This window comes from Perna viridis, chromosome 9 (assembly GCF_037379345.1).
Source record: "Perna viridis isolate PV_CMFRI_1.1 ecotype Kerala chromosome 9, ASM3737934v1, whole genome shotgun sequence".
Taxonomy (NCBI): domain Eukaryota; kingdom Metazoa; phylum Mollusca; class Bivalvia; order Mytilida; family Mytilidae; genus Perna; species Perna viridis.
In genome coordinates this window covers 14,790,966-14,808,858 of record NC_142453.1, presented here as the reverse complement: position 1 = coordinate 14,808,858, position 17,893 = coordinate 14,790,966, and the positions used below count along the sequence as shown (strand labels likewise).

The 17,893-nt window shown below is 33.1% G+C and overlaps 1 protein-coding gene across 3 annotated transcripts; it reads left to right on the top strand.

Annotated features, from left to right (window-relative positions):
- The first annotated feature begins 1,944 nt into the window (after positions 1-1,944).
- Positions 1,945-10,329, top strand: LOC148606902 (beta-1,3-galactosyl-O-glycosyl-glycoprotein beta-1,6-N-acetylglucosaminyltransferase-like). 3 transcript variants are annotated; one of them, XM_088545619.1, is made up of 2 exons: positions 1,945-2,140; positions 8,747-10,329. In XM_088545619.1, exon 2 carries the CDS (start codon positions 8,867-8,869, stop codon positions 10,322-10,324), a length of 1,458 nt encoding a protein of 485 aa, XP_088401745.1. In that variant the 5' UTR covers positions 1,945-2,140; positions 8,747-8,866; the 3' UTR covers positions 10,325-10,329. The 3 variants fall into 3 exon arrangements, with proteins under 3 accessions (XP_088401745.1, XP_088401744.1, XP_088401746.1); XM_088545618.1 differs by lacking the exon at positions 1,945-2,140 and adding an exon at positions 3,213-3,402; XM_088545620.1 differs by lacking the exon at positions 1,945-2,140 and adding an exon at positions 3,461-3,483.
- The last annotated feature ends 7,564 nt before the right edge of the window (positions 10,330-17,893 follow it).

Here is a 17,893-nt window from a genome sequence, read left to right as displayed (position 1 = left end):
GCGAGGTAGTCAAATTTAAAAAATAACAGAACCAATGTGCACGAAATATACATATATGAGGAAATGTTTAAGTGATAGTCAGGTGGTAAGCTCATAAACAATTTAAAAAAAATATTTTAGATATACCAATGAAGACAATATCGAGCTCTGTTTGTCCGACCAAGTCCAATTGCTGCTTCGATACAAAGATGGACAGCTACTCATTATGGCCAGTTTGGTGGACATGGTCAGCTCATTAATGGCTAAAAGTGTTTGCAATACAGAGCATACTGCATTCATGTACTTCTCTAGAAATCCGTTTTTTTTCTCTTTAAAATTCCTAAAGGAAATGGTTGCATTTTTTTCTAGAGGAAAGCGTTTTTGATTACATTAAATACAACATGATTTAGGTAGGCGTTAACACAAATAAAATGATGTTTTATAATTAAAGTCAATAATCATCCACGAATGTTGTGTAACATGCACATTTTTCTTTACATCAAATACAACCATACATTACGCATAGTTTAAATCTTCGAATCTAAAAAGCCTTCTCATATTTCAGATGTATAGACATAGCTTTCTTTTGAAACGATATTTCAAATCTTTTTGGTAGGGATGGGAACGACATGACTGTCTGCAGTGAGTTTATGCATCAAGAACTTACATCCTTTAGTAAACCGTTAATCCTACTCTATCAGGGATTTAGTGTCGGTTTATCTCAGTTTTTTTTTTGTTTAGTTTAAACATACAGTATTTGTAGATTATACTTCAAAAAAGGGTTAGACACATGTACACCTTATTTATGAAGTATTTTTGCGTTTGAAAAATATTTTTTATTGATTTTAATTACTGGTTCCCTTGGTTTCCCTTTCTTCCATTCCTTTCCTTAAAGATTTATTATAAGTATTTTTAACATTGAATTGAATCAATACAACGTTTCAAATTGTTACATCATTAAAGAGTAGTTAATGTAATATCACCATGCAAGTAAATAAAATGATTGATCGATTGATTGATTGTTGGGGGTTTAACGCCCGAGCAGCAATATTGCAGCTGTATTCAGGCGATGAACATGAAGTGGATGATACAATGAACATGAATGATGATGAAAAGAAACAAGGGATGGGACACAAGGATAATAGGGCCGACAAACTTTGATTGCCACTAGAAAAAGGAGCATGGGTAGGGTCGGGCAATTAAGTCTCCTGTGGCGGAGCGCAGAAGACGCTTACCCTACCGGTGCACCTGGTCCATGCTCCCAGTTTTTAGTGGAGTCCGATTTGCTCATTTGCTTTTGTTACTTTGTATGTATGATTTTAGTTACTTTATGTTCTTTGTTGTGTATGTCTGTTTTCCATGTCGGGTCTTTGTCTCTGGATTACATTCTTTTGATTACCGCTATAACCTTGGTTCCCTTGATTACTCTTTTTGACACCCGGACCTGCACGGAGTGTAAATAAAATGCATTTCCACCTCTTTCTGGAGGAAAAGATTGGGACCCATGTTGACCACCACACCTTTGTAAATTTTTAGATCCACCAATCAACTTCTGTGTAATTAAAGAATGACTGTACCACGGCAGTGTTGTTATTTCAAATAGATAAAAAATAATAATAATTCAACGAGTTTATTACTAGTATCAAGTAAGGTTGACGACGTTACAGTCACATTTGGTGTTTGAGATGATGGACTTATTTATCCAATCAGAAAGCTCGTTACTTCTTAAAATCATTCTAGAAATAAAATAAAAAAACGCGCATAATACAAACAATTTTGCTTTAGGAATGAATTGTGTTTCAATCATGTATATAACTAAATCCTTTAAGGCATGTTCACCCCTGCTATTCATACTATTCAAAATTATCAATAACCAGGCATTTATCTTTATTTTAAGGATAAAATAGATACAATAAATAAATCAATTTACAGTTGACCTTGTCTGTCAGTATCATACAACGCTAAGCTTAGGGCACCACGTTAGTGTCTGAACTCTTGACATTCAACGTCAAGAAGTTAGAAAGTTATTGCAACCTCTGACCGGAAAATCACTACATGAACTCAAACACTTCATATACTTCACATACCAGTAGCAGAACACAGTAGCGGGATCGAGTGGACTTTTACGATTTAAACGGATTATGTATATTGTTATTGACAGGTATGTCTTCTTGTAATTAATATGAGATATAACGAAGGCAATTGAACAAAGCATTAAACAAGGCATGCATTAACTAAAATATTGTTGAAACGCAGTTTGAAAAAATTGATCACGCTGTGTTTGCCAATTTTTGTTGCATAATTAACTGGCATGTTTTTTGCTTGTGTAAAATGATATCATCTAATCAAAGGTGTAATTGTCAAGTTAAATTGCAATTGTCATTAATTGGTCAATAAAAAAATCGAAACAAACACACAAAACAACAACAACATACGTATAATCAGCATGCAAAGGTAAGACAATAGTCAAAAGTCCATATAATAAATGGCATCATCAAGGTAAAAAACGAAAAGATGGAAACTATCGCAGTAGTCCTAACTTAGCAAGCATTTGTGGTGGACGTGGTGGGTTAAACCAGGTTTTAAAGCGCACAAAGCCTCCCGCTTTCATTACAGTGTATTAACTTGCAGCATAAAATGCCAGAGTCAAACGTGGAAAAAATCAACAATGCAGAAGATATGAATGATGAAAAAGTGCAAATAAAAGGCACTGAATACAAGTAAAATACAAGTGAAAACACCAACCTTTATATAAGTCCTGTACGTTATTGGGATGACGCGTCAATTTCAACATAAAAATAACAAAATAAGTAAAAATACATTAAAAAGTACATTTGTTGATATTATGAAAATCTGTTTTCCGGAAACATAATATTTCTTAATAAGTTTTAATACGTTTTGTCTTATAATCTTTGTCCGGAGGTCCGTCTCTCAGGCTATCACGGCGCATTAAAAAGTTAGAATAGTGGTACATAACTGCACAAGAAAACTTTAACAATTTTTTTTTAATTTTAAAGTCATAATTGTTTTGACCATTTAACATGTAAATAGTTACATATTATTTAACTTTATAGTACAATTTTTCTTATGTTTTAAAGATCTTTATCATTCACAATGCATTTAAATGTCGACTTTTCCAAATCTTTAGATATCACATTCAGTTAATATCAATTAACCAACCATATACATGGTGCTTGTTTTATTGGCCATTCCCTTTCATAAATAATCATTAACAGGTGCAACACTACGTCCATCCGGTTTTATTTACCACGCAACTTTAATGTAAACGTAAAGAATAAAACCTGACCACGAGTTAACACAAGGGTATCCCAGTACTCATTGGACAGCTGTTTATAATGTTACAAAAATAGCATAAATAAGGATGGTAACATAATTATAATGGATAGTTCTTCGGCAGTGAAGGTATGTCTTCTGATTCTACAATTAAGAAAGTTTCATTGACTAAATAACAATGATAAAGAATTTTAAATGAGTTAACGTAAGGTATCTAAAATTTATTGATAATTATGTTATGGAGACCTTTTGGGGCAACTTAGAATTTTGTTTTGTTTGTTTAATAAAACAATATTTATTAGAAAATATAATTACATTAACCAACCTATTTAAGGATTGTTTTCTGTATTGTTTATAGATTAGGGCTATTGTAAGAATATTTATTGGTGATTGGTAGTTTAGTACTATACTTTATGTTCCAGTTAAGATGGTGTTGGGAACGCTTGAAAGCCTGTTTTTTAAAATCCCTATTTTCAAAATATATAGTTTAACTTTATGTACTACTGCTTGTTGTAACAAAACACTTGATAAAAGACAGATATAATAATATATTTATTGGTTATCAATCTGATCACATTAATTAATTATAGGTAAAATGAATAGATATAATTATAATAATAATGTTGTAATCGCCTCAACAGTTGAAAAATAGGAAGGCAAATTTAGTCAAAAACTTTATTTTCAATGCGACTCAAACAAATATAACATATTACTATTATAAGAATAAGTACATAAATTAATATTTAACAAGACACAATTAAATTTATAGTAAATGAGAAAAAAAAACTTGATTTAACTGATACCGTTGTCCCAATTTGATAACATGCACCTTTTAACCTCCAAATTGTTTTTATGGAAATTTGAAATGAGAGGTACACAATGGGGCTGTGTTATAAAGAATCTGTAAAAGTTTCATTATGTTCAAAATCGGCGATGTAAAATGAGTAACAGATTAGAGATGGACACCACTCACTCTGTGAGACTGTAGGACTGACATCCCTATCAATTTATACTTCCAGCTTTGCAAGGGGTTCAAAATGCACCCTTGAAAGTTTAATAAAAATTTGTTGGAAGTTTCATTAAAATCCATTTAGTGGTGTAAAGGAGTACGGATAAGAGATGGGAACCCCTCTGTGTGAAGGAATGCTGGACACTCATACATGTATTATTGTTTGCTGTCCACTTTGCAAGTGGGGTTAAATTAGATATTATAAACGTGAGGGAATTATTATTTTAAAAAATATATTTATATGGTTCGCATAAGAATGCCAAATATGCAGACAATAGACAAATAAACAAGTATTTAAAGAGTTCTTTCGTGTATAATGATACCTAATCATTCGATATCGAATTTATAAATGACTGGATTGGTGGTACAAAATCTATTTCATTCCTTAAGTTTTGTCTTTAAGTAGACATGCCTCATTAACATCAATTGAATTAACCGCATTTCTTATTTGTAACCACGTGTTTATAACAGACTACAAAGACTAACAGGTGTTCTTGATAACGAATACTACAACATGCATGGTACATATGTTCAATTATCTTTGATCTGAACTAAATTTCGGTAACTATTTCTGATTTTTGCTTGAAAATGCTTCGAAAAATAATAGCAAATTATTCAAGTTAAAACAGTTCCATTTTTTTGTCAAGCATCACTGTCATCAGTTTTATTACTATTATTATCAATATGTAGTATAGATGATTTCCAATTCATATGGAGCAAAATAAAATGGAGAAAGGTTGCTTAATTAAATATTTTCTCTAAATATTATTATTCAGAATATATATATATATATATATATCGTCTAGCTGACCAAGTGGTCTAGGGCGATGGACTTCGTGCAGGTGGTATTGCCATAGATGCAGCAGGACAGTTCGAGTGCCGCAGAGGGAACGACCAAAAATTTGCATTGCAAATTTGACAATTCTAACATCATTGGGAAATTTTTCAGGCCTTTCTATATATATATACGCCTCAGAATATGGCGACTCTATTCACTACACTGCTCCATCGGATCAAATTGATACAGAGAAGTTATGTAAACGTTTAGAAAGGTCTGAAAAGTTCCCAACGATGTTAGAACTGTCAAATTTGCGATGCAAATTTTTGGTCGTTCCCTCCGCTGGACTCGAACTCGTACCGCTGTGACATCTATGGCAACACAAACTCCAACGCCCTAGACCACTCGGCCAGCTAGGCTATGTATATAGGCTAGCTATATATATATATATATATATATATATATATATCCGATGGAGCAGTGTAGCAAATAGAGTCGTCACATTCTGAGACGTTGTATAATATTGATTTGTTGTGACAAATGCATCATTAATTTGATCCTCTATCCTACATATTAACATCTAAATGAACTGTCCCGTACCACCATACATCGTGTACTAAGTTACAGCCCTAGATTAATCATACGAGGAGGAATGACCCGGCCAGCGAAAGCTGTATTTTATAGCCTAGCTGGCCGAGTGGTCTAGGGCGCTGGACTTTGTGCAGGCGGTGTTGCCATAGATGTCACAGCAGTACGAGTTCGAGTCCCGCGGAGGGAACGACCAAAAATTTGCATCGCAAATTTGACAGTTCTAACATCGTTGGGAATTTTTCAGACCTTATATATATATATTATCATATACAGTTTATCAATGTTGTTCTGCAAGAAATTTATGGATAGCAGTGGCGGGTAAAAAAATCCATAAAAAGGGGTTTTCCAGTCCCCCCTTATAAAATCAACAAAATTTGTTGTCTCCCTCTTTGGATCCTGGTAAGGGTATAGACCATAACCATTAATTTTCACATATAGGTAGAACCAAATTGAACTAATGGACAAGACAATATCTGTTTTAAAACTTAAATTACGACCACAGTCTTGCTGCTATTATGAAAAAAATAAAGTATAAATTCTTGAGTAAGATATTTGTCTCTAATCATGTTTAATCAATTTGAGAACAATGCCTCGAGCTCTTTTAAAAGTCTTTTTCATTAAGGTAGATCGAATCTATTACACGGAACATTCTTTTCTGTCATTTTGCAAAATCACACAGGAGTATCTATTATCAACACGAAAATGGTATTTAAAATGATGTAAAAAATTGTAAAAAAAAATAAGGCATAACCTTATATATGGAAAAATTACAAACACTGTTTTTAAAGACGCTCTTTCAAGGAAGAGCTAATTTGCGAGAAAATGTTCTATAGAATTGTAATTGGAATTTCAGTCGTTTTAAATATTACACAAGCAATTTTTAAAAAGTTCTGCGATCCCCAGTTTTCGTCCTGAAATATGAATAAAGTCAGAAAAAAGTTCTGTATACAATTTTTTAAAAAGTTTTGTAAACAATATCTGTATACATTATTCTTCGATCCCCTATGGCTTTAACTTACAAATAAAATAAATTCATATATAAATATAAATGACACTGTTTCGTTCAAGATTCATCACTCGACGTTGGAAATGTAGTATAGTTGTAAATGTTAAACTATCGCTTCATAAAACCATAGCACCATCGGTTTATGTGGGTGTATTCATAAGCTTTAATAAATCTTGTTTGATAATTAAGACATTAATCTGCAAGAAATGTTGTGCATCATATCCACTGTGAAGCATGCAGTTATGTTGGCATCGAATTAAAATACTTAAAAATTAAAAATATACCATATCGTCTCCTATAAATTGGTCTAAAGATTGCTTAAAGCTTTGCTATGCTTCTGATGTCGACGATTTTTTTTCTTTTGAAACAGAAATTTCCTATGTGAAGTGTATCTGTAAGATAAAACTGGTTGTTTGAAGTATGTTCATAAATCAAACCATAAATGCTTTTTGAATAGACACTCATTAACTTGTGTTAAATTACATGCAGTCAGTAATGTTCGAAAAAAATATTTAGTCATGCCAATGTTCACATATCAAAGTATATAATTTATCTTTTGTAAAGAAAATATTTTATGTACACATGTAGCAAGTTACATGATAAAAGGGATGAATGACTTTAAGATGAATTAGGAAAAATATATACGTGTTCTTAGAAATGTGATGCTCTTATGATATAGTGAGAACGGGAATATTTAAATATTGAAAAAAAAATGATTTTCATCAATGTCGATTAGTAGCTTTTTAAGAATTAATCTTCCCTTTTCAACTTAGAACCAGTGTGATCACCCCCGTGGTTTAGCTAACATAGTCTGATACAAATATTATGGTTTATCCTTGTTTTTTTTCTATTAATCACCGTCTGTGATTGTACAAATTGAAACAAACAAATATCCCTCCCTTTAATTCCAATAAATTCCTACAACCAACATGTACTACATATATAGAGCATGAGTATAAAATGCATAACTCCTGTACAAATGCTTTAGGGTAAATTTAAACGAATACATAAAATATCAGGTCAAAACGTAAAGTAAAATAATCATCACACGGGTTGTTTTCCAAAGACACAAACGAGCATAAAAATATTTTTTCTAATCAAACGTTCATTAAAAACCCATCTAAGGTAATTATGGGAGCACGACATCGGCAAAAACGATGAAACTGAGAAAGAGGAGTTAGTAGCTAATGGATACATATGTATACATTATGTGTACTAAACAATTCCACGCTTTTCACGTCATAATAATTTTTAGGGTTTTACCACTTATATGTTCACATTCATGAAAAGATCTTTAATTATAATCATCTTCATTACAAAGATTTTGATCGAATGGGAGTGACAGTATAATATTGAATACGAAAGTGACTACAACGTACGAGTAATTTGTTCACAAATTCGAAAAGCCTTCCTACTTCAATGAACATACACGTATATTCCTAGCCTGTGACGGAAACACGGAACGGAACGGTGGAAGGGCATATTATAAACGGAAATACCCTAATCATTATTGAAGTGAAGGCGTTTAAAAACTGTTTAGTCGTTCTTGGTGACACAATATTGATTTCGATTTATATACGAACACTCAGAAATGGATCTATGTATCCACATTTTACTGTCTCAATGATATAAACATTAGTTCAAAAATGTTGGTTCAGCTACAATTAAACATAGTGTATACTATTATATGGCATGAAAATATAAACAAAGGTAATCATTTAACAGAGTCCAAAGAACTAAATCAATACTAAGAGAACAAAATCAGTCCAAATCATTAAAGAACAACTCGAAAAGTAAATGTGCAGCTTGGACCTGAAAATATTACCATGGTTGGAAGTATATTTCATAAACAAAAACAAAGGATTTCAAGCCCTTGAAACGTACGTTTGTTGTGCGTTAGAACCAAAATTACTAAAATCAGATAGTCAACATTTGTTAAGCAGCAAACACCGACCACTTAGCTTATTGGTCTACACCACTCATAAAAATGTTTATAATACAACATTGTTATAAGGGGTACTTTTATACCATTCAGGTAATATTTATATAAACAATTAAGACTTGTAATGGTTTTTTTTTCTCATTACAGGCATTCGACCAATTTGTCAAAGTAACAGCATAGAACCAAATCATATCAACTCGCGGAGAATCATATGTATTGAAATACATCATATTGCATAACTCCAGACTCTTAAAAGCATGAACAAACATGTTCTCTCGAATATTGAAAAAAATCACTGTTTACAAGATAAACAATCGGAAGCAGTTTGTTGTGGGTGCTGTCTTGGCTCTTTTATTCTGTTTACTTGTCGGCGGATTTAACAATTATATAATACAATGTTGTGGTAAATCTGATAACCGATTTCACTTAAATCGAAAATTTGAAGAAGAAACTAGACCGTCATTTCCGCAATGTCTGCCAAGACAAAACAGTAGTCTGAGTTGTATCAAATTAGTGATGGGCGACAAAGAGGAGATTAAGAAAGTACAAGTATATATCAAACATAATAAAATTAGCAGTAAATGTCATCTTTCTAATCTTTTAAGAAAATGTATGACTTTAAAACTTGCTCATGGTTACGTAACGAAGAATGAAATGGTTTTACCAGAGGAACGTAATTTCCCTTTGGCGTTTGCGATTAAAATGCATACTAACCCTGTACAAGCCGAACAATTGTTACGGACAATATACCGACCGCATAACACATACTGTATCTATGTTGATAAAAAATCTGATATAAAAACCTTTGAAATTATGAAAAGTATTGGCAGATGTTTTCACAACATTCATGTCATAGAAAATCGCATAAATGTGATTTATTCTAGTATTAATATAGTGGAAGCTGAGTTAGAATGTATGAGGACGCTAATCAAATCTAATTCGTCATGGAAATATTACATTAATTTGACAGGCCAAGAATTTCCTTTGAAGACTAATTTTGAGATCGTGAAAATTCTACAAAAACTAAACGGGGCTAATGATATAGAATCGTACGATTTCCCATTTGTAAAACAGAAAAGATACACAAGACGATATGAAATTCGAGGCAATAACATATATGAAACTAAAGCTATAAAGCATTCCTTTATAAAACGGTTTCATTTAAGGAAAGGGTCTGCTTATGGTGCTTTCTCACGACCGTTTGTTGAATTTATCCTGACTGACAACGTTGCCATTGAATTCATTAAATGGTTAAATGGGACATATGCTCCCGAAGAAAGTGCTTGGGCAACGCTTAACTCGTTACCATGGGCACCAGGAGGATACAAAAATGCAACACCTTTTATGTCTCGTGCAGTGATATGGAGCCATGAAAATGGGATCAGTTGTCAAAGTCACTTCGTTAGAGGTGTTTGTGTTTATACCGCGAAGGATCTTCCTTGGTTAATACATAGAGATGAATTATTTGCTAACAAATTTTATAAAGATCGTGATCCAATTGTACTTGACTGTCTCGAAGAATTCTTGAAAAATCGTACTAAGACAAATAAACTTGAAGATTTGAATTGGTTTCGTTTCAATACTCTTCCTCATGCAAAATACCACACAGAATTCCATTCCAAACTGACTAGGAGTTACCTTAACCGACAAAAGATGAACTGGTTACACGATCATCAGGTTACTAGTAATTTAGAACCATTGAAAGGAAAGTTGAATAAACATTAATGATATTCTCTTGTGGTTTTCATTGCGATATCGTTTCTACACTTCAAATCGGCACAAGACAAAAATTAAACAAATTAACAAACGAAAAAGAATGATGAAATAAAAGTAAAACAAAACAATGTGGTACAAAAATGCAAATTGACAAAGTCATCTGAACAGAAAGTAAACTTGACTGTTAAATAAAATGATTGCACACAAACAAACATTTTAAAAATATCCTCAAATACTGAATTTAGATTTATTTATTAAATTTCAGTTACGCGAAAGATGTTTTTGGATTGTAACACTTTAGTTCTGATCATAAAGTCTATTCGGGAAACCAACTTATGAGCAATCGCAAAATTAGTTAGTTCCACTTATCTGAGATAAGTGGAGCTAACTATAGCCACGTATTAGTCATCGGTGATTTAAATTTCGAGAGGATATATTGGAATACTTGGTTGTTGTTGTTACCCATTTCAGCACATTACGAAACCGATGAGGGCTAGAATTGATCAAGAGCCGCATATCCTAGACCTAGTTTTATCAAACGAAGAGGGTATGGATTCAGACATTAAATACTGTACCCCCCTAGACAAGAATGGTAACTCATTAATAACCTTAAACTTAAATTGTTACATTCAGCAAGAAAACACCGAAAGATTAAAATATTACTACGACAAAAGCTGACTTTCCAGGCATGAAATCAACTGGGCTGACGAGTTAGAAGGCAAAGATATAATCAATGGTTTTTATTTAAAAAAAATACACATTTAGGACAAATATGTTCCAAAGCGAAATGACAAAATGAAAACATGTGACACTGAAAACTATAAGTAAAAAAATCGATGTTCGGCAAGATATTCAGAAACATGAGATACAGATAGATATCGATAATTCTGTAAATCTAGAAACCAAATTAAAAACCTGATAAGAAATGCTGCCAAAAATAAAGAAAGGAAATAGCAACAGATATTTTAAAAAATCCGAACAAATTCTGGTGTTACGTAAACTCAAAAACTAAGATAGATCTTGTGATGAATCAGGAAAATAACACAGAGAGATAAACAAGCAACGACAAAGAAATTAAAGGTCGATACACTGTCGAAAATTTTCCTCAATGTGTTCACTGTGGAAAACGATGACGATTATCCATTGTTATCAAGACCAATTATAGAATGCAGTACAAACATGTATGCCTGTCCTCGACATTTAACAATGAAAGGAGCGAATAAAGGCTACAAGACATGAACATAAGCACATCTCTGGGCCTATATAATCTTCAACCGAGACTCCTTCATCATTTTTGCGATGAACTGAGAGAACATTTAACTATTAATTTATGTACAGTGCCAGATGAATGGAAGGGTTGGGGTTGTATGACAGCTATATTCTAAGTAGGTAGTAGAAAAAGTGCTTCGAACAACAGGCCAGTGAGCCTCACCTGTATATTATGTACATAGCGTTAAACTTATGTCAGAGACCATATAACATGGAAGTAATCCCCTTTTTCTCTAATAAACAGTTCGGTTTTATTTCAGGACGGTCAACGTCACTACAACTTTTATACGTGTTAGAGCATTGGACCCAGGTATTAGACAGAGGTGGAAACCACTGAATGCCTGTATTTAAACTTCGTGAAAGCGTTTGATAAAGTACCACACCGACGCTTGTTATTATGGTACATGTATTTCAAATTATATTATACGATGGACAAAATCATTCCGAAGTAATCGTAAACAGCAAACAAGAGTCATGAATAGTTTTCCAATTGGACACCAGTTACAAGCAGCATCCCAAAAGATAGCATATTAGTCCCGATATTATTCGTCATTTACATCGAATTTCTAGACGCACTAGCTTCAGACTGCTACATGTTCGCAAATGACACGAAAGTCTTCAGAAACATGAAAACGCCAAATGATAATGCCATACTCCAAAACGATATGCACCTAGAAAAAAATGGTCTGATAATTGGCTACTCAGATTCCATCCGGATAAGTGCCAAGTTTCAATAGACAGCAAACTCTCAACACTAACAGCCAATTATAGTCTCTGTAACACCAAATTACAATCAACAACGACAGAAAAAAGTATTGGAGTTGTGGTGGACGACCAAGTAACTTTCGAGGACCACATTAACGAAAATAACAATTTATATTTGTATAATCATGCATGTAAATGGGGGTTTAGAACAGTAAATAAAAAATCAAAGACTGAAGTCTTCGAATCGCTAATCGTCAAATATTCACTGTCACTGATTTTGGCATACTTTAAATATCAGTAATGGTACAAATGCGATATGCTCTAAAATCGGGGGACTTCTACAAAAATCTTGGTTCCCTTCAGATTATTGCGTATTATTTCGTAACCATTATGACCCGAATGGCTATATATTATAGATATCGGTGTACTGATAATATTTATTACCTTTATATAATCAATTGTAACGAACGCCAGTGTTTAAATCGGAAACTGGATAATATTACATAAATTCAATGCTAACCGATCATTTTATCTTTTAATGTAAACTTCCCGTTCTAATACAAGCAAAAAAAAAAAAAAAAAAAAAAAAAAAACACGCATAGACATGTGTATGAAATATTTTTAAAAAGGTACGTTGTAGCGATATTTGGGTCGCTTATGATATTGACAGGGAACCCGTGTATGAACCAGATTAAGCAGCTGGCAATGATTATTCATAAATATTGGGGCGCGCTAATGCATATGACCTATAAAGTCTAGTGACTAACCTCAGTGCCTGAATGGGAAATTGGGTAATGTTCAACGTTAACTAAACTTCCCGTTCTCATTCACGCTAGAAACACACGTAGAACACACGTGTATGATATTTAAGAGGTACATTTTTATCTCGTATGAATCTAGAACTATAACGCTGTGGCGGTGAATACGGCGAAGATCTGCTGGATTATGTGGCGTATAACTATACATTAATGCAAATCATATGCGAATATTAAATACAAAAATTACGAGTGTAAGAAGTCGCTAACACTATTAGCAACTTAAAAAGGTACCAGTATCGCATAGCATATCCCTGAGCGGGTGCACGTCAAAACATGGATGCTACAAAAATATTGTGCATTTTCTTTTTGCTTCTCTACAAACTAATGTTTTGTCGAAAGATATGAACAATGACTTATAAAATAGAGCAAACATCACACTATAAGATGACAAACTCTTTTTAAAAAAATCTAACATAATACCATAAAAATGTTCTACTGAAAAGGTTGGTTTAATGAGTGCAAAACGAATGTGAAAGTAGAGAAAATGGCTACTTATAGTTTAAGACTACTTTCCTGCGCGATCTTCGTGAACTCACCATATTTTCTTTGCGGGAAATTATTTTTTCACGTGTCCTTAGAAATGCTACATACGTGAAAGTTTCATTGAATCAATTCATATATTTTTTTAAAAAATCCTGAAAATATGCACTTCACTATAGAAATCTATTGGGAAATTAATACGATACTGAGACCAAAACAATATTATAAAATATGATAAGCAAAACAATTACACAACAACATAAATATATATAAAACAAACCACAAAAAAATTTAAATATTGGGTTGAACTTCCGGCATTATCTTTTAAAGGGAATGTCAAACCTTGGTGAGCAATGAGAATGTATGCACAAATGGGTTGGTTAATAATGGTTTAATCTTCAAATAAGTACAAATTACCTGCTAAACACTTTTCTTAGGTTTTGTTTTGTAAGTTGTTTTTTTTCATTACATCAAATCCTGACCATTCAACATTAAGATTTCTTAAAGGGGAATTATATGTAACAACTTCTCGAATTATAATCGTAGGTTTGATTTCCAAATAAGATGGACACAATGATAACTATGCGACAAGAATAGTGAAACATGAGCTATATCGGATGTTAGCTCTAGTATCATGGAAGTATTCCTGTTTTTTGTGCTTACGTGTAACTATTAACACCAAAATAACAATCAAAATCACTAACACTATTACACTTACTATCATGGTCCCGCCTGAACTAAACTGAATTCATTTAAAAAAAAACATTTTGTATCGAAGCCCAGATGCTATTAGCAATACCGTAAAAATGTTAGTCGAGAATGAACATTGTGAACTTATTGCAAGATAAATAGTGATGTTTTACTGATCAGGAACATGGTACACAGAATATAAACATATTCAAACTGATACATAACTTGCACGTGGACCGGATGCATTAGTGTACATGTCTTGGAAGGAATAATGTTGAGTTACATTTATAACAATTTTCCATATTTATAATTTTTAAAGAGAAACATCCTGGAGACAACATCATTGTAGTTTTTCGCCTAAGTTTGCATAAATTAGTTGGAACAGAAGTAGATGGGCTTAATTATGAACAGATTTATCATATCAGGAAGGGATATTTGCAAAAAAATACCAGTAGAGAGAAGAACTATTTCCCGATCTGATTGATATATCTATTTAATGTAGATCATGCCTTTTGCAAGGAGCGTTCGTTTCTGTCATCTTATACAAACGTATACAGTTTTTTTTCCACAGTAGCCAATTTTTAAATCACGCCAAAGTACTTTTCACTCGGAAGTCACGTGAGTGGCTTCGAGTAATGTCAGTATAAGAATGACAAAAGGGCTTCCGGCAGACAACTTCACGGACGGAAATGCTTTCTTCAAATTAATGCGTGATTCTCTTTTAAACTTTAAATATTTCACCGATATCCAGAATGAATGATATTTCAAGCATTTTAAGTGTTAATTTTCAGCTAAATATTGTTGAACTGGTAAATCGAGACACCAAACTACTTTTTTGCCGCTTGGCCGCGTAGTAATTTCATAGAAGATAGTTAAAAGCCAATACGATTTAATTGGAGTTATCTCTTTTTGGGTGGTATTGGATTTTAACCATGCCCCTTGAATGGTATTATAATCATAATCATTTTATCAAGAAACATCACAACCAACGTGAAGTCTCAGGTCTTAAGAACGTAAACAAAGGCACTAATCTTATTTTCACGATATCTGTGTACATCTTTGTCTTGTTTTGCTGCAGGTTGCAAGGGAAATATGGGTTCAACACCAAAACATTCTCACACCTTAGTCCATGTCATGACTGGCTCTCTAGCACATTGTTTAAAAAATAACCATCGTCAACCTATCTTGCAGGTTGCACGCCAAGCGACTTCCGAGTTTCAGCACCTTCGGTGCTTTGATTTGTGCCTGTCCCAAGTCGGGAAATTCTGCAAATTTGCTAAGCAGATTTATGGTCTTTCCCTCCGCGGGACTCGAACTCGTACCGCTATGCTTTGCAAAATTGACAGTTCTAACATCGTTGGGAATTGTTCAGACCCTTCTATGCATATATTATCTTTCAATTTGATCCGATGAAGCAGTGTAGGGAATAGAGTAAAAATAGTATGTTTAAGGTACTTTCAAAGCTTTTTTGGCATAAAAAATTGTATGGCAAAATTTTGAGCATAAATTGTATATAACCTCTTTGAAGGGGAGGTAATTGGCGGGAAATGTAAATTTAATAAATTTATACAAGAATTTTAGCTTTTGAATAAAAACGAGAAAAAAAGTTCGATGACGCCTAATTTTCTTTTTGAAATATAAAAGAATGTCAGTTATATAACTAGGAAAAATTTTCTGCTATAAATATTAGGTATGATTTACCTTAAATACATTGAATGCCTTTTTCAAAAAGTGGCCGATCGTTTCCTTTCAGGGTCTTCCTAGTATGGTTCTGCTATTAGTTTTTTGTCTAATTAACTAATACTTCCATTTTTCAAATTTCTATCAATGACGCACATTAGCAAATATCTCCGGAATGTTACATCAATAACATTTTCTATTTTCTGTACTTATATTTTGTCAAGGATTTACTCCTTGATTTTGTTAACGCCCGCTTTCAATGGATATCATTTATCATTTCAGGCTCTAAATATACAAAAAGTAATAACAGGAGAGTTCTTCATGAAGTCATCACTTACCTGTGATTTGGTTTTGGTTGTCCAAAAAAATCCATTGAGTGGCATGGGGTATCAACTTTAAATCATCATAGCTTTTTCATTTTTTAAAGACAATTTAAAAATTCTATTGGTTCGCTACACTGCCAATAAAACTCTTTTTATCTATGGAATTTTTAGATGAATATTCAGTAATTAGACTGTATGAGCATTAGATTTTAAAACTAATTTTATATGAAAATAGAGGTTTACATATAGATATATGTTTGATGGCTCCTCGTCACTTGTGTGTGGACGAGCAGCCACTGCCTTTCTAAAATTTTGAAGAACTTTTTTAATTCAAAATCTTCCTTATAAACAAAAACAAATATAATTTGGGGACTTAGCTGAGTCAATTGTGTTCGGCATTTAATTATAATTGCACCCTAACCTGATTTTCCGCTGATCATTATTAGTAACTAAGGCAGTCACCGCCAATTCCATTCGTTTGTGAAATTAGTAGCGAGCACCGCGAAGCGGTGTGGGCTCTACGGTTATTACATGTACTATAAAAATTTCCTTTAAGGTTCTCCAATATACTAACGAAAAAAAGTCATGTCCCGGAAGTAACAAAAAGTGACTGTCCTTACGGAGAAAATTTATCGCTTCATTAAACCACAAAAATAAAAATACGTTGGTAAAGATTACGTTTCAGTAAAATTAAATTCATCATTTCTGAGTCTTTCTTTACTTTTTTTACTAATTAAAAGAAGTAAATATGATTTTTTTTAAGTTCGTGAAACACGTGGATGAACGTGCGTATGTCCCCGCTGTTGCTGTTGTCAAGAACCTAACCCGCCTCGGAAAAAAATATAACTTCGATTATATTATCAAAATCGAAGAATAGCTTTTCTAAGATAGGAAAGGCAATCATTTTCTTGTTTGGAATTTGCAGCTGTCGTCCGAGTTTTGTTTACGTCAAATGATATGTGTGAAATTTTCCCACCATCCGTGAAGAACTGTACGTAATATTTCCGGTATCTGTACAGATTGATCAGACCGACCAAAACTGAAATGGATATTACTACAGATGCCCTTAAGGGACAAAAAATGTAAAGTATTACCAAGTGCTATAAAGTTATCGACCATTTAGAGAGCCAGGGGAAAGGAGTATGGGCTTGGAATTTTTGGTGAAAAAAAATTCAAGTTATTCATTTATTGAAAAAAAAAACATTAACAAGACAGATTTTCAAATAGAAATATTGATTTTGCTTGTAGCTTAAATAAAAATAAAAATATTGCACTTGCGAAGCAAAAATTTTCATCCGGGTCGATCCCCCTCTTTTGTGAAGTCCTTTATTATTTTTTACGGGTCTCACACAGACGGTGCACGTATGGTAAAACTAACGGTGCTCGCTGATTTAAGCAATGTTTACCCCATATTATGGAAATTGCTTATATAACACGTTCACTCTCGTTTGATCACACGGGGCTTGCTTTTACCATCAAATATGCAGCCCGACAACTCACGAAATGTGCTACATCTATTTGTGGGAGAGAGTAATCAAGGGAACCAAGGTTATAACGGTAATCAAAAGAATGTAATCCAGGGACAAAGACCAGACGTGGAAAACAGACATACA